A 21,137-nucleotide genomic window follows, 5' to 3' on the forward strand; every position below is an offset into this window, starting at 1 on the left:
CCATGGCTTCTAGGATAGCAATGGCAAAGTTTTGGGGCTTGGCATGTCAAAAATCTGGAAAATAACTCATCAGTTTCTGCTGACCTCTGTCTCTGTCTCTGTCTCTCTCTCTCTGTCTCTCTCTCTCTCTCTCACACACACACACACCCTGAGTAACAAAGAATTATCTTTCCTCAATCTTGGTTACTGTAAACAGCAACACTCAGTGGCAGGCTGATGCTGGCCTTGAAGTAGAGGCCTAGGCCGCAGTGTCAACCCTAGCAGCACTTCTGTCGCTCAAAGATACCTTTTCCAAGACACACACACCATTCTTCCAGCAGCCTTCCAGCTTCCAAAAATCTCACCTGAGAATGGAATATGCTTTTGAAAACAGTTGTTGAGTAAAAGTTGTTGGCATGTCACCTCTGGCACCCAAGTCATAGGCTGACCATCACTGTCCTAGGATGTGCTATCAACTCTGAGTCACAGGCCTTTTTCAGCCCTACAGCATTTTCTTCAGTGGCTCTGGCCATGAAATCCCCCAGGGCTTTGCTGTTTCCAACTTCCCTGCTGTTTGCTGCTTGGGTCGAATGTGGCATTCTGACCTTAAGAGGATTGTTTCTCTTCAGTGCACCTTGCTTGCCTGTTTCTGCCCACTTGCTCTTTTGCTTTGCTTAGGCTTCTTCTGCCACTCCACCCAAATAAAGGTCCTTTTGCAAAACTTTCAAGACTGTACATTTGAGACTCTTTTTCTTATAAAAATGGATCAGTCTGTATGTGGTGATCCTGGACCTTTCTCTACAGTCATTCCACCTCAGTGCAAGTCTTTCTAAGATGAATACGCCTGGCAAGAAAAGTATTTTTTTTTACAAAGAACAAACATATGCTCACCATTATCCCCATTTTGATTACAAAATACATATGGGATGAAGGATGGCAATTAAGGACACAAGGAGTAGGTACCCATCATACTTTCCAGATAATAAACCAAAATTCATCAAAGTAATCTATGTGAAAGAACTCACAATACATTGAATCATACGTGGCTGGGTTTCCACAAATAAATTAAGCTAATTTCTCCAGCCTAGTATCCTTCAGATCAAGGGTCACCAACCTTTTGGACCTCAGGGACCATTACATTCATAATTTTAAATCCCGCGGACCACTAATATAATCTGCCTAATGAACGAATGGATGGGTGTGGTCATGTGACTGAGTGGGCATGGCCAACGATGTCACTCACATCAAGGGGGCCTCACCAGCCTCTACTCGCCCCTCTTCTGCCAGCCACTCCTTGCCTGCCCGGGCTTCTTAGGACCCCAACAGGAAGCAGTTGTTGGAGCTACAGTAAGCAGCCACCATGAGAAAGAGTTGGCAAAACAACTGGCTCAGTTCAAATTGCATTTGACCGAGAAGGAGGCTCAGCAGAAGCACCTCACTGAGGACTGCAAGCATTAGTTTCCAAGCAGAGGAAAGACCTACAGGAGTGCAAGGCCAGGTACTGCCGCCTGGAGGCTCAACAGGTTGAGATGGTCAGCCAGTTCCAGGCCATGATGCTGTCCCACTAGAACAAGGCCCTCCAGCTCTTCGCCACCAGCAGCACTTCCCTCCAGCCTTCGCCCAAAGCCCTGCACCAGGAGACTGAAGCAGACTCCAAGTCAGAATTTCTGTCCCCTCCAAGCCACACAAAAAGACCCTGAAGGGGGAGACTCTCTGCAGCAACACAAGTGTTCATTGCATGTATCCGGCCCAAGGGTCATAGTTTGAGGACCCCTGATTTAGTGCAATATAAAAAATGCAAATAATTTTTCTGCGCACCATCAAAATTTTCTCTCGGTCAACCTGTAGTCCATGGACCACCAGTTGGTGACCACTGCTCCAAATGATTAGGTTTATAGCCCACATCCATAGCAACAAGCTAAATGAAAGCCAATGGGAATTGCTCTGACTTATCTTGAAGCCTTGAGGTAGGGAATGCAGGGTAGAAACATTGCTGGTTAGTTTCTTGCTTTAAAAAGGATGCCTAGTGCCCTCTTGTGTCTGATTCATGTAAAACACATAGAAAATATTTCCATTTAAATAAACCATGACTGCAAGAATACATATTCCTTGTTCAGAAAGAAGAGGCCACACATACATACATAATCATTAGTTTCAGAATTAATACTCAGAAAACTTTGTTCTCAGTTGAGTCAGCAGAACTGACTCCCAATTCATTCCAAAACATTCCAGATTGTATTTGAGTTATAATGTTTGACAAAAAGCTTCCAGACTGTAAGCAATACCCACAGAGACCCTAAATTGGAAGGTTTTTAAGAGCTGGACAGCCATCTCTCGGGAAAGATTTAATTGGTTTTCTTGCACACTGCAGTGTTACACTAGATGGCTTCTCTGACCTTTTCCAAAAGCATCATTCCATGATTTAGACTTTCCTAAAGAACAAAACTTCTCACTTGGATGTTTACATTTAAAAGAAGAAACTAGCATGGAGGGATATAATGAGACCCATTTAGCAGGAAGTAAAACATTTAAATGGGTCACCTTTCAGAAAGTCCTTGGGTTACTTTTTAAAGTTCAACACATGTCTTTTGCAAAAAGCAAGCAACACTTCCATTTCCAAGTTGAAACATATTTGTCAGAATGGGGAACAATGGTAGCTCCTACGCATATCAAAGGAAAATACAATACAAAAACATGCTGCCTTTGGATGGAGGTGCTATAACTTTTACAACTTAATCACTAAGTCTGCATTACTGTTACTATTAGACTTCTCATCGTTCCTATCACCCATCTTCTCCCACTTATGACTGCAACTTTGTTGCTTGTATCCTTACAATTGATATGGATATTGATTTTTTCCTGACTGCTTATTTGTACCCTATGACTATCATTAAGTGTTGTACCTTATGATCCTTTACAAATTTATCTTGGCTTTTTTATGTACACTGAGAGCCTATGCATCAAAGATAAATTCCTTGTGTGTCCAATCACACTTGGCCAATAAAGAATTCTATTCTATTCAGAAAACTTCGGGAGAAAAGATACAGTAATAAATGGGAGTTGAGTCCTTAAGACTGTACCGTTTTCAGAGATTTCACAGCTCGCTGCGCAAGCCAGCACAATCCTCTCTCTATAGTTTGGGACAGAGCAACTAAATTTCCATCATATTACAGCAACCTTAAGTAGTAGAGAGTCTCAAGATGCTACAAGAAAGAAAAAGTGTAAATCCGCAGAGGTCGGCCGGGATGCAACAGCTGCGAACTGCACGCAGGGTGCAAGTCAGAAACCGAGTTTTAACCCACTTCTCAAAGTAAGTCGATTAAGTCGGGAAAGGGAGCCGATGCTTCGGGAGCAATTCTGCTCCAGCCGGAGGGTGAAGGATGCTCCCGGGTTCCACGCAAAACGTGTGAAGTTGTAAGAGTTAAAAAGATCTAGAGCCGGATGGCCCGTTTGAAAAGCGCCTAAGTCCGGGAAAGGGTCAGAGCAGGGAAGCGGCTGCAGGACCAGCAGGGCCGCCCCGCCCCACGCCCCTCCAAGCTCTGGGCGTGGGGCGAGGCTGCTAAGCCGGGGCGGAGCTGGAGGGGCTCACCGAGCGAGGCCTTTCCCTGCCAGCCTCCGCAGGGAGAGCGCAGCATGGAAAATTCCACCGTCCCTCACCGGAAGCGCCACATATCAGGCCTGGCCGCCGCCGATTTCCAGCTCCAAATCAACGTGGGCACGGATGCGCCCCCTTCCATCCGCCCTTTAGGAATGGGCTGCCTCCCCCGCCCACCCCGACATCGGTATCCTTCGTGCACCGGCTAACTTTAGCTAGGAGGACCCACGGAACTGCACGACATCCGCCGGAGCCACAACTGAAAACTTTTGCAGCCTCGTTGCCCGGGGGTGTGTGGGGTGGAGCGTACAAAAGACAAGATAGTTCTCACGACTCTCCCTGCCCGCCTCCCACCCCAAACTAAGAGGCCGGGTGGCAAGATTCCTGCAGCTCCGGCCCTTGCTGCGGCCGAAAGACGCGCTTTCCCCAGCTTGGCTCGGCCGCTTTTCAGTTGATTTCCCCTCAATCATCTCAGCTAAGTCAAAGCCCAAAGTTACACCCGTGTTATATCTATATCTATATCGGGCAAGGTGGTTTGTGCACTCACACGTCCGCGCCGCTCATGCACCCCGCCGCTGCTGGCCACCAGGTTCCCCGATGCACCGCGAGTGCAAGCCAGGCTTTGCACCACCCCTTTGCTTTTCTCCTGAACCAATCAGGAAGCGCCGAGCTGATTCCGCCCGAAGAAATCGAAGAGATGAGTGGAACTTCGGCCTCCTGGCCCCCCGCGAAAAACCTCTTGAGGCGATCGCCAAGTGGTCCGCACTCTCGAGGAGAGGATTAATTGATGACAGGCGTTTCTACAGGAAGGGAGAGTTTTTCCCTCCTGCTTTTTGTCTTGAGTTCTAGAGAGTTATTCGATGTATAGCCGTAGCTATATACATCAATTTCTTCAACCCAGACCAAGTTCATTTCCCCTTCCCTGCCCTGACTCAGTATAAGGGAGAACCAAGAACCTCTGGTTCCTTTGTGATCAAGCCGCTTAAGATGCCTAATCAGGGAGAAGAAAAGTCTGAGCACTTAATAGAATAGAATTCTTTATTGGCCAAGTGTGATTGGACACCCAAGGAATTTGTCTTTGGTGCATAAGCTCTCTTGTACATAAAAAGACATGGTAAAGCTAGGAACATCCTTGTGTCAGATAGGTAATCCATTGAGTACTTTTTTCTGTACCAATTTTATTCCAAGTGTGGCCCTCCTAGATGCTGCAGAAATCTACCTTGCAAAGGAGACATTGATCCCACCGAATTAATTCTCCATAGTTAACAGCGAATCATCTCCCTCCACAAAGCTGCAGAGGTAGAGATGGGGAACAGTGGCAAAAGCCTTTAAAATGTTCATGTTCAAAAATCCAGATTTTTCTTGGCCGGGAGAAACAATGTGAATGCTCGATAAGATACAACTGCCCTATCAGCATCTAAGAAAATATACTTGGACTTTGTAAAGTACCAATATATCAAACCACCACCCTAATTAACCTGGGAATGAGGCAAAGGTATTGTTTCTTTAATAACTCGCAATGACTATTTTCACCTCAGATTAACACAAGAACAAACTATATAAAATGTAATGCAAAAGACAACGCAAGTGTGACTGCAGCAAACTAAAATGAAACAAAGATTAAAGTTTCTCATTTTGTTTGTGTCTGAACATTAACCAAAAATGTCAACAAAAAAGACAGACAATTTCAAGTACACTGGAAGATCTTTATTTGTTTTTTTCCCTAAAATAAGATTCCTATATACATATTCACTAAATATTAATAAACCCATAATCTGAGTAACATGATCAATATGCCTTTCGTCAGGTGGAATTCTCATCAGAAGTTAATATTCCTGCAAAAATTTCTTGCATGGGAAGAAAGTATTTCTGTTTTCTTTCAAACTTAAAGGTGCTCTCGTGTTAAATATTACTTTCTGGGAACTCAAAGCATCCTGGAAGAAGTCAGTGCCCGTCCAACTAAAATTAACCTTGTAAATTATACACAGTGGGAAATCCATCCTACCTAGCTAGGAAGGGAAGAAAAAATATGCTTAAGCATTAATTAGGCAAGGAAATATGCTAATTGGATTTCGATTTAAGATGAAAGCACTATTGTGCCAGATAATAATAACCCAAACCAAGGAAATTAAAAGATTTTTGACTCCTAAATCTTAATAGATTTCCCATTAAAAATGTTCCAGATCTTATAAAGAGGGATACACACTTTAATCAAATTAATCATCAACATCCGACATTAAAAAATGTCCTTGTGCTTATGTAGTTCTCTTCTCTCCCCTTTGTTCTTTCCCAGGTTATTGCTCAATGTCATCCAGAGGACCATCAGTTCTCCTAATTATTTTCTTTTTCAATTTTGAAGAAAGAGTAGCATTTTTATTTATGAACTGTAAAATATATGGCTTCTTTAGCTGATAGGAATACATTAAAAGCTGAGCTTTTGCAGAGAACCTCTGCAGAGATGATTTTTGTTTATTTTTTGTTATTTAATGTCGGAGTTTTTTATTGTAATTTTAAAGGTACTATGGATATTTTATTTACAATCTGCTTGTAGTCAGACTCCAGCTATACTGGTCCTATGGAGATGATCTAGATACCTGGCTGAATTTGACCCGTTACCCCTGATGAAATGGACAGGGTCTATACCCGTGATGGTGAACCTATGGCATGTGTGCCACAGGTGGCACGCGGAGCCATATTTGCTGGCATGCCAGCCATCAGCTGCGGTGCACATTTTTCGCCCTTCTGGAGGGCCTGGGGAGTTCATTCCCAAAATTCCGGTTGGCCCATTGGGGCCGTTTTTCTCCTTCCCCAGCTTCCCGGGGCTTTCCTGAAGCCTGGGGAGGGGGAAAAACACCCCCAATGGCCCAACCAGAAGTTTGGATTTTGGCATGCCGTAAGAAAAAGGTTAGCCATCACTGGTCTATACTATGAAAGAAATTAACTGACTTCAGGAGCACAAGTACTGGAGGCGCTAATCAATTTGATGCCCCACAAGCTTTTCTGCACCTATTTTAAATTCTGATGTGCATGAAGGATTTATTGATTTGCACAACTCATTTGCTTTCATTCCACTTCTTGTTCTATGCAAATAAGCAGGGTTTGTCATTTATCATGGAATGCAAACATGACCATTTGCTCAACAGGCAGAGAAAATGCTCCTTTAAGTTGCTGATGTTTGTTCCAAAGTCATGTAAGCAGGTATTTTACAGACAGAAACAGTGCTCAATTTGTCAATCAATATTGTGGACAAAACAATTAATTCAGATGCCTGACAGCAGTTCCATGGACTGCAGCACAGCTTAACTCTTTCAATAGAAGAAATAAATAATGTGTTTAGACTGTGTTAGACATTCCAGGAAAAAAAACTAACTTAACAGAGACAAAGGAAAACATGCAGAACAAACAGCTTAAATATTTACTGTTAAGGGGTATTTTTAGTTTGTAATTTAAAATATATTTAATTCATCACCATACTTTAGCAGTGATTATACTATTATAATAAGAGCATTCCCTTTGAACTTGCATAGCAAACCTATTTCTGGAGAACGTCTAAGCGCTTCATAAGCAACTCATAACTTTCCGTAAATGATTCTACTGGCTTTGGCAATCTTCCTCTAGCTTCACTGCTGTGCCCTTCTTCTGTTCCATTAGCTTTGTCCTCTATCCATCTCTGCAGCGCCTAAAAGAATTAGAAACTTTATTCAAAATGGGTATGCACAGTAAGAAAACAGAAAATATAGGTTGGCTATTTAATGTCAAGTCAAATTTCTATACTCATGACTTCTTTTTCACACACTGTATTGCTGATCAATTTTCTTCAGAGACACATTTCATTTCCTTAAAACAATGAAACAAGCCATATGTGGTAAACCAATCCTGTACATACAAGTAGTTGGGTGTGGCAGATTGATGGATTATTTCTTCAAAAAGTCTTGGCTTTTTTATAAGGCCACAGTACCCAGCAGACTTTCCTGTTATTCTGCTAAGCTGAATTTTGACTTGAGTCCCTAACTCTGCCTTGAATCTCATCATTATTATCACAGAATGGACACTGGTATCCAATGAAGCAATGTAACGGAATCCCTTCTGCCTAATCTGGATTTCTCATTTCTGCCAGAGCTGGAAAGAGCATCATTTAAAGCAGTTCTCACACTGTTAAAGGATACAAGGCTCCATCCTGAAATGACATACCTTGTATCTTTCCAGAATGCTGAACCCAAGAACAGACTGCAGCTTGCGCAAGCAAATAGGACAAAGGTCTAATGGGCGTCTATCTGATTCCTCCAGATGATTAGAACCCTGCATAACACATTGTAACCACTGACAGTGATGGAGCCCAAAGATGTGTCCAATCTCGTGAGTCAAAGTCTGAAACAGATATAGCCAAATGACAAAAGCCAACTTAAAATCACAACAGTTGTGCTGAATAAGAGTTTAATACTCCCTATAGCACAGTTAGATAGTTTTCAAATCACTCTTTCATTGCAGGATGTGGAATAACTTAGATGGCAAAATCATTTTATAATGGGAAAATTGATGACGGAATTCTTGCTCTGCCACAGAATATAAATGGAAAGAGTTCTACTTAAACCAGCCTTCTCATTATGTTTGACTAATAAGAGATTTTGTGAGAAAAGGTAGAATTGGCCAGTGCAATCGACTGGTGTTGGATTGCAATTGGAGACGGCCAGATGCAAAGCCAATTTCAACCATAGAAATGTGCTGGATGACTTTGGGTCAGGCACTTTCACCCCAACCTCATACTTTGCTATCTGAACACCTAGAGAAAAGGCGAATGATAAATTTGGCAAACAAATCAAATAAAAAGAATTTATCCCTTTTAATTTACCTTTTGACTTTTCAGTCAATATAAATATTAACCAATCTGTTTTAATCTTTTAGCAAAACAATATTTAATTCCATATAATTGTACTTGCATTATTGTAAGATACGGAAAGCACAATAAAAATAGTGACTCAAAACAGATCTCAAGCTTTAACTTCTAAATGTTTTCTCTAATCCACAAGTCAACGATCTCCCTGTACAACAAAGGGTCCTCACATTTCTGCAGGATTTCAGTCTTGCATCCAAATGATTACATGAATTAATTTAATATTTTTGGTCTAGATTAATAATAAGAAAATATTTTATTTCCTGAAAGAAGGGAGTTGTGGTATTCATATCACATATTTATCTTATGGTAGAAATGGTTTTTTGGTTTTGTGTGACACATTAACACATAAATAAACAAGCTGAATCCTCACAACCAGTTAGGTTAAAATGTGGTTGGCTAGGTTTGTGATGCCAACCTCATCAGCTGCTCTTTCCTCACCATGTACTTGTAACATCTTGCGGCATCTAATAATCATTCTGCTAAAATAGTAGCTCAAAGATAGGATTTATAATGCTGCAATGATGGTGAGTGAGTGATCTTAGAAGACACTATAAATCACTAGTGAGGGAATGGCCAATATCCCTTTCAAGTCATTTCATTTCTAAAGATGACAAAATTTTAATTATATTAAAATATTAATTTTAATTATACTGTTTATAATTATTTAGCGTATGGCATATATTAACTATAAAACTGCAGGAATAAGGGAATCTGATTGCTTGCAATGTAAATCTGAGGAAATATTCTTGAGAGATTTCCATGTAATTTAAGAAAAGTAAACTGCGGGGCTATTACACTTCCAATCCAGTCAAGCTTCCCAGGCTGTAAGCCAGTGTTTCCCAACTCTGGCAATTTCAAAATGCATGGACTACAACTCCCAACAAGCTGACTGTGGGATTCTGGGAGTGGAAATCGCCAGATCTTAAAATTGCTGAAATTGGGAAACAATAAGCACATGACCCACATGTTAAAAATTTTTAATAGGCTACTGTTCCTTTAATAAAAAGGAGCTGAAGTTGCTTTAAAACTAAGCAAGAAGTGAGGGTATTAAAACAGAAATTTGTTTTTCAATATAATATACATATAACTCAATATAACTCTAGTAATTTAAAACACTTACTTTGCAGGATCTTAGAAGCAGTTGACTTGTGATCTCAGGTGTGTAGTAATCATCAAACACAGAATAGTCAGCTGCAGGAAGCTTTTTCGTTGTTTTCAACTTGCCCTTGTAGTCTGCACTGTAGAAGTCGCTGTCATATCTGGCAAAGCTGAAGATCCCCACCCCTTACCAAAGCAAAGGGGAATTCAAATTAAAGTTGTACCAGCAGGAGACTGTTGCATTAACCATACATAGATATACATACCATATGTAATCCAAAAAATATTTCTAATATAGAAACCTTGCATCCCACTTCAAAGCCCCAAGAGTTGTGGCAAAGCTGTAACTTTTAAAATGACAGGAGGAAGAAATTATTAAATATAATAACCATATTCTATATTTAATTCAGGACTATTTAATTACATTTAAATTCAATTTGATCTTCGACACAACCACTTTTTACTGCCTAGCTCTTGGCATGATGCCAAAGGTAAGTGTTCTCCTTGGCTTGGAGAAAGACCAAATATTTAGGGGGGTGGGGGATCTTTGTTTCAGAGCAACAGTCTCTTTGTATCTTGAAGTAAAGGTGTTTTCTCTTTCATCCCACCTGGACGAATTCAGCTGCAAAACAGCCCACTCAGCAACTAACTTTAGAAAGGGCAGAAAAGTTTTCCAAAACACTTCTGCACTGGGGCTTAGCACCATCCTTTTGGAAAGACAGATCAGAAGAAATGGGAGAGGAGAAATGGAGCCCAAGTAAAGACCAAAAGCATCTTAATGACATCTCATGTAGTCAAGTTAATTGCCTCCTCTACACAATTGAAAAAAAGGACTGGGATATGAGAAATCCTTGGTGCTGTCTTGAGGTTGGTTGTTTCCTTGCAGACATTTCATTACCCAAACTAGGTAACATTATTAGTGCACAGTGGACATCAAAAAGAGATTGGACAACCGTTTGTCTGAAAGGGTGTAGGGCAGGGGGCCTATGGGTCGGATGCATCACGCACAGGCCACACCCACCCCAACTCCGTGAATGGGGAAAACGTCACAAAACATCATGTGACAGCAATGTGACACAGTGAGTTTGACACACGTAGTGTAGGCATTTCCTACTTGAACAGGGGTTGGACTTGAAAACCTCCCAAGTCCCTTCCAACTCTGTTATTCTGTTAAACAACCAAGCTCAGAGAGCACCAAGGCCCCCTCATTTCAACTCTGAGCTACAAATGTTCTCCTCTATCGGTAACGGAATATTATAAGATAACTTTACCACAACTCCTGTTTGTGCAAATAACTGTTTCAGAGAAGAATGTGTCTCCAATGAAACCTCTCCAATGGTTTCATGTTTCCTTCCAAAATATTTTGTTTGCAAGCATATAAATTAAGATCTCCAATATATGACCACCAATAAAAATGCTTTACCCCATGATGGTAAATTAAAGACTCCTGTGCTTTATTATAAAAAGGCTTCAAATGTACCACCACTGCCCTCTATTGGTCAATGTCAGTACAACATAACTCATGACCAACAATTTGAAAACAAAAACATCTTCCTCTCCATCACAGATTTTATATATTATTCTGATATTTATATATTATTAGCCTTTATATATTCCTTCCTGCAAACCACTGAGAACCAGGAGCCAGAATGTATTTAGTAATCAAACTGCAAAAGTCCATGAGTTCAAGTTCCTGAAATGTACAGAATAACCTCTGGGCTTTAATTATCTCCAGCAATTTGCAATAAAAATTCAAGCCAAACCCAATCCTTAAATATTCCTCAAGATAGAATGTCACTGCTCATTAGGGTACCTGTCTGTTTCTACGTGTGAATAGAATGCTTCTACACTGCCAAAGATTGTGGAAGATGATTCATATAATCAGAGCTATATTAGAACTCAATGCACTCTTCCAGCATGCTGAGGTTGGGATTGCACTAACACGTAATAAAGTGATTTACATGTTTGTACTTTAGCATGCTAATAAATGTGTGAACCCTGTCAAGGTCAATGAATAACATGATCTTTGGGCTTGCCATTAAAAGACTTATTTTTTTGTGTGGAAGATCTTTTCCCAAGATGCTGAGCAGTGGAATCAGGCCAATCACACAGGAATAAAGTGTGATACCTGCATTTCAAAATTCTTTCCAGCCTACTAAAAATAATTTCTGGCAAACTATAAAACTATGGCTATACCAATGTGCAATCAAGAAAACTGCATGGATACCTCCACAAAGCCAGCAGAAAAGAAAACTGACAGTAGTTGTTACTGTTACTTTTAGTAGTGACATACAATATTTGCAATACAATGCATTCTGATGCGGCCTGAAGTTACAAAAGCAGGATCCTGTTTCTACCTACTCCTCTAACACTGATAAACAAAGAATGAAAGGATATTGTTATGTTCAGTCAAGGTACCCTAAACTGCATCTGAGTTAAATGCATCTGAGCTAAAGGGTATCAGTTGGTGATGCCTAAACAACAAGTTATGACTCCTGCACAAAGTTGGCTTCTACTGAAAACCTGCAGATCTAGTTTTCATGCAGTGCAAAAATCCCGGTCTTTTGCACTTTTAGTAGTGTCACAACAATTCTCAAGTAATTTTTTCTTTATATTCAGAGGCAATTCTATTTCATATGAACTATGAAAAGATGATTGGCCAAAGTCGTATTATAAGTCATCCTGAGAACTTAAAAGGAAGCCAACCACATACCTTCTGTTAAGGAGGCTTGTCCAAAGACAAAATTCCAAGAATCCTTGGGGTAAAGATCTATCACGGTTATTCCCACAATGCAAAAAGCATCCTTTGGCTTTTTTTTCTTTAGGTAACTCAAGAGATACCCTGTATGAAAAACAGGTATCAGTGTCTCTCCACAGAAGTCAGTAATTGCATAATCAAGAACTGCAGCCATAACAGTAATCCTGAAATAAGAGAGATATTAAGATGACCTCTCCAAGTTACATATCATATAAGCAGGGGGAGAGGGGTGATAAGGACTATGAATTTAAACTTAATAATTTTGAATGTAGTTCCTTTAAAATGAATGTGAAATTTGCAGTTAAAACAAATCTGAGCATGCTCCATTGGTTTTATGATGGAGTTATTTATTTACCATGTATGTACAAAAGCACCAGCAAAAGGAAGAATCATACACCATTTCAGCCACACACATTTTGTATTCATCAGATTTTGGTTTCAACCCTCAGCATCCTTAAATTAAAAGAATTAGGTGAGATGGAATGAAAGATCTCTGATTCTGGCCAGGAGGAATAGATATCTCTACTCACAGAAAAACAAGTACACTGACTTCAAGCTTAATAAACCTCATCATAGAATACTGTGTTTCCCCCAAAATAAGACAGGGTCTTATTTTGTTTTGACCCCCGAAATAAGCGTTTAGCCTTATTTTCAGGGAGGCCTTATTATTTCTGAGGTGCAGGGCGCAGCAAGCGGGGTCACCTCATGGCTGCTGCTGTGTTGCAATATTTTGGTGCTTATTTTTTGGGGAGTGCTTATTTGAGCGCATTCGCTCAAAGCCCGATTGGGCTTATTATCCGGGGAGGTCTTATTTTCAGGGAAACAGGGTAGGCTATAGCTCAGCATATCAATACAAAGCAAATAAGAGCACAATACTGACACAGAAGGTAGGCCTTAATAGCAACTCTAAGCTATGATAGGTCAACTTCATCCTTCATCGAGCATCATCTTTTTTTACTTTTGATTACAATAAGTCACTCTAGAATGTCAGCCTTTTTTACTTGGCCAAAATAATATTACAAATGTATTTATATTTATTTATTAAGTTTATATGCTGCCCAACTCACCAATAAGGTGACTCTGAGCACCTAAATGTACCTGAAATTTACAATCGTTGATCAAAATCACATGAATGAACAAATCTAGCACTTTTTATCTATTCCTCATACCTGCATGGATTTGCAGATTGCGTATGTATTCATTGATTCGAAAAGCACAACCTGTGTGTGAAACTGGTATTGGGTCTAGGATTCTTACAGTCAGGCCGTAGTAAAATGCTTCACAATAATCTGTCAGCCATTTCAAGTAGACATCTGTGCTAACTTTGGCATCTCCAAAAGAACCTAGGTCCAGAAAACATTAGTTTATAGCAGTTTTTTCCTTCCACTATTTATAGGCAAAATCATATAATAAAACAGTAAAATGTAAACTTGTCTGTAATAATTGTCTTACTATACAATTCTGAGCAGCAACAATTAGCTTATTTTAAAAGTCAAGAGAAAAAGCCAAAGAACATTTAGGGGAAAAAAATAGCAATGCAATATAAAGAGCAGATATCAGTATCTAGGGCAGTGGTGGTCAACTTGCGTGGCATGACATAACCGCGAACATCAAAAGCGCGCCGACAACACCGCGGTGCTAAAACCGCAATGTCAAAAGCGCGCCCACAACAGTGCGCCCACAACAGCGCGCCGACAGAAGCGTGATTTAACTTAAGGTAAGGTTTAGGGTTAGGTTTAGGGTAGGTTTAGGGTAGGTTTAGCGTTAGGTTTTGGGTTAGGTTTAGGGTTGTTTTTAGGGTTATGTTACAGCGCGCTTCTGTCGGCGCGCTGTTGTCGGCGCGCTGTTGTCGCGCGGTTTTGACGGTGCGGTTTTGTCACCGTGCTTTAGTCACACGTGCTTTAGTCTACCGCGGTTTTGTGGTGGAACCGTCAACTTGGTCCCTACTGCCCACTAGTGGGCATTCCAGCTTTCATGGTGGGCGGTAGGGTTTTGCTGTAACTCTGCTTTATAAATTTTATAAAGAAAAGTTACTGCCCTAGTTTATAAATCACCATTACTGTAGTACAGGTGGGTAGTTAGAAAATTTTACTACTAACAGATACAAAAGTGGGCGGTAGGTATAAAAAGGTTGACTACCCCTGATCTAAGGAAATGAAAGTAGGCCAGCAATGGCGAACCTTTTTTTGGCTCGCATGCCATAAGTGGGGGGAGCGCAGGGGGGGTCGTGTGCGGGCGTGCCGCACCCATAATGCAATGCACAACCCCCCCCAGTGCGCATGCAAGTACTATAGGCGCCACCCCATTTTTTGTATGCATTTTTCGCCCTCCCCAGGTTCAAGAGGTTTTATAGGAGCCTGGAGTGGGTGAAAACAGGCTCCCCCGCTCCCCGGGAAGCCCTCCGGAGGCTTCAGGGACCTTCAGGAGGCTTCCCTGAAGCCTCCGGAGCAGTTAAAACGACCCTCCACGCAAACCAGGAGTCCGTTTCCAAAGTTCCGGTTTGCCCGTAGGGCTGGTTTTTTGTGCTCCAGAGGCTTCATGGAAGCTCATGAAGCCTCCGGAGGGCCTCCAGGGGGACGCGGGGGAGGCTCTTTTCGCCCTTCCCAGGCTCTTATAAAGCCTCTGGAGCCTGGGGAGGGCGAAAAATGGCTTTAAAAAAGGGTAAACTCAGCGGGCCAGCGCGCACATGCACACTGGCCAGCTGACAGGACAGCACCTCGCGTGCCCTGACAAATGGCTCCACGTGCCACCTGTGGCACGCGTGCCATAGGTTCGCCATCGCTGACCTAGGCTTTAATTACATGCCCGCTTGGGTATATATTTTATTACTCAAAATAGGTTCTTCTGAATTTAAGCATGCACTGAATTGGGCTTTATGTTTTATTATCTTAGCTTTCTTAAATGTTCATTAGATACAGTATAAATCTGATTTCCTACATGCTGTGATATGAAAAGTCAGACTTCCTTAGCAACCTTCTAAAGTAGAAGATAAAAACTCATCCACCACTATCTCTTGTTGCCCACATTCTGTAACTGTAGAAATATGTAGAATTCTATAGTTCATGTTATCAGTTCAGAGAAAATTATCCTGAAAAACTGGCCCGATAACAACCAGATCTGGATGACAATTATGCAAGTGAAAAGCTTGAGAGCTGCCTTTTTAATTAATGGCTATTTAATGGCTGAATTAACATTTTCATAGTTGATTCTTTAATATTACCAATAGGCTGGATGTAAATCTGTCTCTTCTGTGGGGTTGGCAAATTTCTGCAGGGGTCATGATAAAACTGTGAAAAATCCTGGGTGGGTTCAGGATGTGAGGAAATCCAGTCTGATTCAGATTCCAGAGTTATAGGTTTAAAAAGAGCACTGTCTTGTTGAAATGCTTCATTCAGCAAATGCTTCTCCTTAGGATCAAACTTCTCATAAAGCTTCAAAAGCTGTCTGTCCTTGGAGAGAAGAGCTGTTTTCAATGCCTCCTCAGAATGCCTAATTACCTTCATCTGATAACAAGAAACAAAGATGGTTATGAAATCTGGCTCTTACATGCACATTATTTTAAACAGTTCCTCTTTGCCATCAGTTAAGTCTTGCAAATTCCTCCGATTCTTATTGCAAGCAGATAAGTAACAAGCCAAGCCCTGGACATGCAACATAGCTTAGCCTTAGTGCTTATTCAGCAAGGATCATGTCCTACCCCTGCAACAATCAACTTCTCCATTCTCTTCCTATTTCTGTACCAACCATTTATTTCATAACCAACTTCTGCTTTCCAACATGGTGACCATAAGAAAGATTTGCTGCAAGCTGTCCTTAGTCTAGTTCCTGAATTAGTTCACGGATCACAACTTTTAAAAAAAATCCAGTACATGCAATGTTGGTTTGAGGTTTAGTGACAACTAGTATCCAGATGAATCTCATGCAAGGCATAATTCATAACAACTTTAATGTCTGTGGTACGTATAATTTATTGTATTATTTAATTGATTCAGTGCATCCAACATTTCCCTCTCAATTATGCTCATCTGGAACATCTGCAAACATTAAACTGTAGAAAGGATTATTAGAGAAATTTTCCATATGCTATCATTAGTGGACAGATCATGTATTTTAAATTCTGAAATGATGTGGTTACATTGTGAAGTGATTGTTATGGAGACTCTTTTATTCTTTTTAAGATTGTGTTCTGCCATCTTTTGCTCAACCCACATCTCAAAATACAAGATTTAGTTGTTAGATTTTATCCTATCTTTCATACAAGAATTCAAGATGGCATATGTCAAACTTTGTCTTCCTATTTTCCCCTAGATCAACTTGGTAAGTTATGTTGGGCTGAGAGAGGGGGTTAAAATGGCCTAGTCACCTAGTGAGTTTCAATTGATAACAATAATTTGAACCTAGATTTCCGTAGTGCCAGTCCACCATGATGTATGTGTAGCATACACATTAGATGAAATTGATGAGATCCTCAAAAAGAGAGAGAATGAAGGCATCTAATACTAGAAACAGTTATCTTTCCTTTCCTTTGTCTCATTTTCATACATTAATTTCTTTGGTTTACTATTTCTTACTCTTTGTCTGTACTTTGCATATCATTCCTTATTCCAAAAGAGAATTTCATGATGAACATGAATGCATTTACTGTATTTATATACTATTAAGTGTTGAAAACAACATTTCCACTTTTCACTGCACATCATTGGTACCAACAAACAACTTTCAACAGGCTGGGAAAGCTAAAATAATTGTTTTATTTGTCCAACACTTGATAATCTCCTATGTAAGTCTTTCTTTCTGAGAAATAACATATAGATATACCATATTCCAAACCTGTTTTTGAAAGTCCTCTTGGTTTCAAAAATTACCTGCCATATAGTAACAGATTCGTGGGGAGATTGCTTTTCTTATGCACAAATCTAATCTCATATTCTGCGCATAGAGATTAGGGAAACAAATTAGATCCTTCTAATTTAACTAAGAAAACATAATTTGAGGAAACCTGTTCTTCAGCTAAATTTTCAGAACCAGTTTCAAAATGTATTCTTCTACAATATATTTCCAAAAATGTTTTTAAAGTTTTTTAGTAACTTCCTTTGTCAATAATTCTACAAAATATATTTTTGCAATCCATATATACTGGATGGCAGGCAGAATTATAATCTTTAATTAGCTGTTTTTCCTATACAACCATAAACATATTCTTGGATATTTTAATTTATTGGGAGACACTCTCATATTTGCACATTCATATGTTTGCATATTCGTAGTGGATTCTGGATTATGGGAATATTTGAAAATTTAACTGGATAACCCAGCAGCCAAAAACTTTATACTGAATTTGTATTTTGGAGTTTCAGAAAGCAAAGTAGTAAGTCATTTATTAAAACCCGCTTTAGCATATTTCTCTGATTAGGCTAATATAGCATATTCTTCTGAATTAGGCTAGTATATCAAATCCTCTCAATTCCATGATAAGCAACTAATTCTTTAAGAACTTGAAGATGCAGTTTAATATTGGCCCCCATTTTCCACCAAGAGCCTGCTCCATTTGCACTCTCTCCCAATACAATAGGGTGCTCCCAAAGCACTTCCCCAATTCTCAGGTGCAATTTATAGATGACAGGGCATCATAAAGGAGCTCAGCAAATAACAGCACCTCTACCTCGAGTTTGATTTGAACACCTGTACATATCCAAGCAATTATTCTGGCAATACCATGAAAGTTTTGCCAATTCCACACTGAAGGATTTTGTTATTGGTTTTCAGTTTCTCAATCTCAAATCAAGTCCTGCAGTAGGCTGGGATTTCCCATGACAGGAAGGGTAACTAGCTCTGATCCGGATTATTATTATCTCTTTTATTCATTAAACATGAAACTCAGTCAACTGAACATTTAAAAATGCATCAAAAATATCATTGACTGGTGCTATTGGTTGATACAGGTTGCTGCCAGCGTCCTGGGTATCAACCAAGTACCTTCTTAAAATATATGATGTCCAAGCGGCACAGTTTTTTGCAGTTCTGCTGGTGTTATTGCAGGAAGATGCAATTTCTTGATGTATTTTGTAAAATTCTTGTACGTGGTAACCAAGTGCCCCAATGACAATGGGTATCACTGTTACATGTTTCATCCATAGCCATGTAGTTTCGATGGCTAATAATAATAATAATTTTCCTGAAATCACTCATGTTTATCAAGGTAGCTACCACGTAAGACAGGCAAGCCTTCCACTGTCCCATTTTACTCTGTCTTAAATCCCAACGTTACATACATATATTGGTCAATTTCTGTGGTGATTTAATATAGAAGCAACATAACATACTGCGAGGGGAATAATTTGATCTTCAGCTTAAGCTCACATCCCGGAAGAAGAGAGTCAATTTTATTCTGAAATAAAATAAAAAAGTGCACATTCAAAGTGATAATAAAGCTAAAGTTATTCTACTATTCTAGTTATTACTATTAATCTAATTAAATGGCGGCCAAATCAGACCATCCCCTGTCTGTTGCAGCTGACTCTGCTCTCCATCTTCCAGGAAGCAGACGTTCTCCCGCCCCGCCCCCCGTTGACGCCGCCCAAACTGCACGCGCCACACTCACTGCACGGCGCTGCCGTTGTTGTTGCTGCCGCCGCTGATAACCGCCCTACGCACGCAGGCACGCATCGGCCGGCGGGCTACCACTTTCTTGCCTCCGTTGCTAGGCTACCGGTCCTTCCCCTGTCCTCCTCCCTCCCCCCTCGCAGTCTCAACGGAAGCAGATCGTTTGACGCCTGGAGAGCGGAGGGCGAGGCTGGGAGGAAGAGCGCGAGGGCGCGTGCCTTCTCGAGGAGTTTCTCTCGGAAAGTTCTTACTTCCACGTCGCCAGATCACGTGCCGAAGGCGCACGCACGCGGGCTCGCCTCAGGAGGCGCGCTGCCCACGCGCGAGGCGCTCCTTGTGCCGTTAGAGGCGAAGTGTCGCTGAAGGTTTAGTTACAAAGAGGTCTTCAAATTTGGCAACTTTAAGACTTGTGGACTTCTGGGAGTTGAAGTCCACAAATCTTAAAGTTGCCAAGTTTGGGGACTCCTGGTTTAGTAAATTAACCCAGTTTTGTACATGTTCACGATGCGGATTCATAAACTAATCCTGGGAGCTGGGTGTGCCCAGTGGGTTTAAACAAAAAAAACAAGTAGCCCAGGGCTTCCTTGAATCCAAAAAATTACATGAAATCGATAAGCTGCAATTAAGAACACAATTAAGAAATGTAGCCAGCATCTCTGAAGGAATGAAGAAAGTGTTTCGACATTACACTCGCCCCCTCCCCCCAAGGAGTAGTATCCCGCCAAAAGTTGTTGGGAGTCGGCTGCAAATTTTAGTGTGAATAGCGCTATAAATGTCCCAAAGGTGCTTTTTCAAAAGGTGACCTGGATGATTGAGAATCTCCATGGACAGCTCTGTAAATGAAAGCTTTGCTGCGTGCACCCCCCCCCCCCCCCCGGATACAGGAAAGCCTTTCTATAGAACGCGAATGCTTCTGTATGCACACATAGGCAGGGATGTTTCTCCCTAGATGCAAAAGTGCAACATGTGGCTGCTTATGCAGTGAACTGTAGAAGGCAGGAATGGGGCTAGGCTCCTATTGCCAAAATTATTTTGGTCAGACTCAGACTGCACATAGTAGTAAACAGTGGTGAGTTTCTACACAGTATGCTGAGCTTAACACTGGCTGTTTACTTTGTGGCTCAGTCTGTTGTAAAATAACAGAGTTCGAAGGGACCTTGGAGGTCTTCTAGTCCAACCCTCTGCTTACAACACTTCAGACAAATGGTCTCTTCTTAAAAACATCCAGTGTTGGATCATGAACAACTTGTGGAGGCAAATTGTTCCACTGATTAATTAACTGTCAGGAAATTTCTCCTTAGTTCTAAGTTGCTTCTCTCCTTGATTGGTTTCCACCCATTGCTTCTTCTCCTGCCCTCGGGTGCTTTGGAGAATAGCTTGACTCCCTCTTCTTTGTGGCAGCCCCTGAGATATTGGAACACTGCTATCATGTCCCCCCAGGTACTTCTTTTCATAAGACTAGACATATTCCATTCCAGTAATCGTTCTTTGTTTTATCCTTGAATCCCCTATTGTGTGAACTAAGCCACTGGTTTTGGTTCTGTAAATCAACCCAAGCATTGGAATTAGTAGTATTTAGCGCACATACAGATAGTCCTTGATTTATGACCATTTGTTTAGTGACTGGCTATAACAGCACTGAATTTTTTTTCTTAAAATCATTTTTCACACTTATGACCATTGCAGCACTCCTATGGTTGTGAGTGGGAGGACTATCTGTACTTAGTGAGGAATGGATGTTCCTGAACAAAGCTGACCAGTATAGCTGACAAAAGCATAATATATTACATTGGGCAACTAAGGGTTTTTTTCTTAATCGATTTTATTAATTTTCTATTAGTTACATTAAGGTAAAGGTTCCCCTCGCACATATGTGCTAGTTGTTCCTGATAATATCTTCTTAATTATCTCTTCATCTTGGGGTGTGTCTTAATCTTTCCAATATTGTGTGAAAATAATCCTCGCTGCTGGATGTTCCTGAACAGAGCTGACCAGTACAGCTGACAATAGCATAATATATTACATTGGGAGCTAAGGTTTTCACATGATTGATACAAACAGAATTTTGCTTAGCTTCAAAGCAGCATAGCAAATTGATTATAATTGTAAGAGAATATAATGAGGGCGCTTCCCACTACAATTGATAACCAATGACATAATTTCAATATTTTGATTGCCAAATCTGGGAATAACTGCCCCAGTTTAGTTTG

The 21,137-nt window shown here is 40.7% G+C and overlaps 2 protein-coding genes across 9 annotated transcripts in view; both read right to left on the reverse strand.

Moving 5' to 3' along the window:
- The window catches only part of ARSG (arylsulfatase G), a 124,622-nt gene extending 120,422 nt beyond the window's left edge, over positions 1–4,200 (reverse strand). For all 6 annotated transcript variants that reach the window (XR_001313463.2, XR_015696020.1, XR_001313462.2 and 3 more), the window contains exon 1: positions 4,122–4,200. The gene's annotated coding sequence lies outside the window, so the exon portion shown is untranslated. The remainder of the gene's footprint in view (positions 1–4,121) is intronic.
- Positions 4,201–5,266: 1,066 nt separating this feature from the next.
- On the reverse strand, positions 5,267–19,159 carry AMZ2 (archaelysin family metallopeptidase 2). Of its 3 annotated transcripts, XM_087710212.1 has the most exons (8): positions 18,926–19,159; positions 18,648–18,712; positions 15,545–15,827; positions 13,494–13,667; positions 12,280–12,408; positions 9,589–9,752; positions 7,766–7,942; positions 5,267–7,253 (listed from the first exon to the last, which is right to left on the reverse strand). In XM_087710212.1, exons 3-8 carry the CDS (start codon positions 15,825–15,827, stop codon positions 7,107–7,109), a joined length of 1,074 nt encoding a protein of 357 aa, XP_087566338.1. In that variant the 5' UTR covers positions 18,648–18,712; positions 18,926–19,159; the 3' UTR covers positions 5,267–7,106. The 3 variants fall into 3 exon arrangements, with proteins under 3 accessions (XP_087566338.1, XP_087566337.1, XP_087566339.1); XM_087710211.1 differs by lacking the exon at positions 18,926–19,159 and having other exon boundaries at positions 18,648–18,868; XM_087710213.1 differs by lacking the exons at positions 13,494–13,667; positions 18,926–19,159 and having other exon boundaries at positions 18,648–18,868.
- Between the last annotated feature and the right edge of the window lie 1,978 nt (positions 19,160–21,137).

This window comes from Thamnophis sirtalis, unplaced genomic scaffold (assembly GCF_051295495.1).
Source record: "Thamnophis sirtalis isolate CommonGarterSnake01/CBP01778 unplaced genomic scaffold, rThaSir2_p1.2 scaffold_3, whole genome shotgun sequence".
Taxonomy (NCBI): Eukaryota; Metazoa; Chordata; class Lepidosauria; order Squamata; family Natricidae; genus Thamnophis; species Thamnophis sirtalis.

Bases quoted from the DNA above. Each gene is read 5' to 3' on its own strand.
- AMZ2 (XM_087710212.1), bottom strand. From the start codon at position 15,827: ATGAAGGTAATTAGGCATTCTGAGGAGGCATTGAAAACAGCTCTTCTC. The intron at 13,668-15,544 runs GTAATATTAAAG...TTCTGGACCTAG, and splicing joins GATTTACATCCAGCCTATTG to GTTCTTTTGGAGATGCCAAA. The intron at 7,254-7,765 runs GTATGTCATTTC...TAATTCTTTTAG, and splicing joins GCATTCTGGAAAGATACAAG to GCGCTGCAGAGATGGATAGA.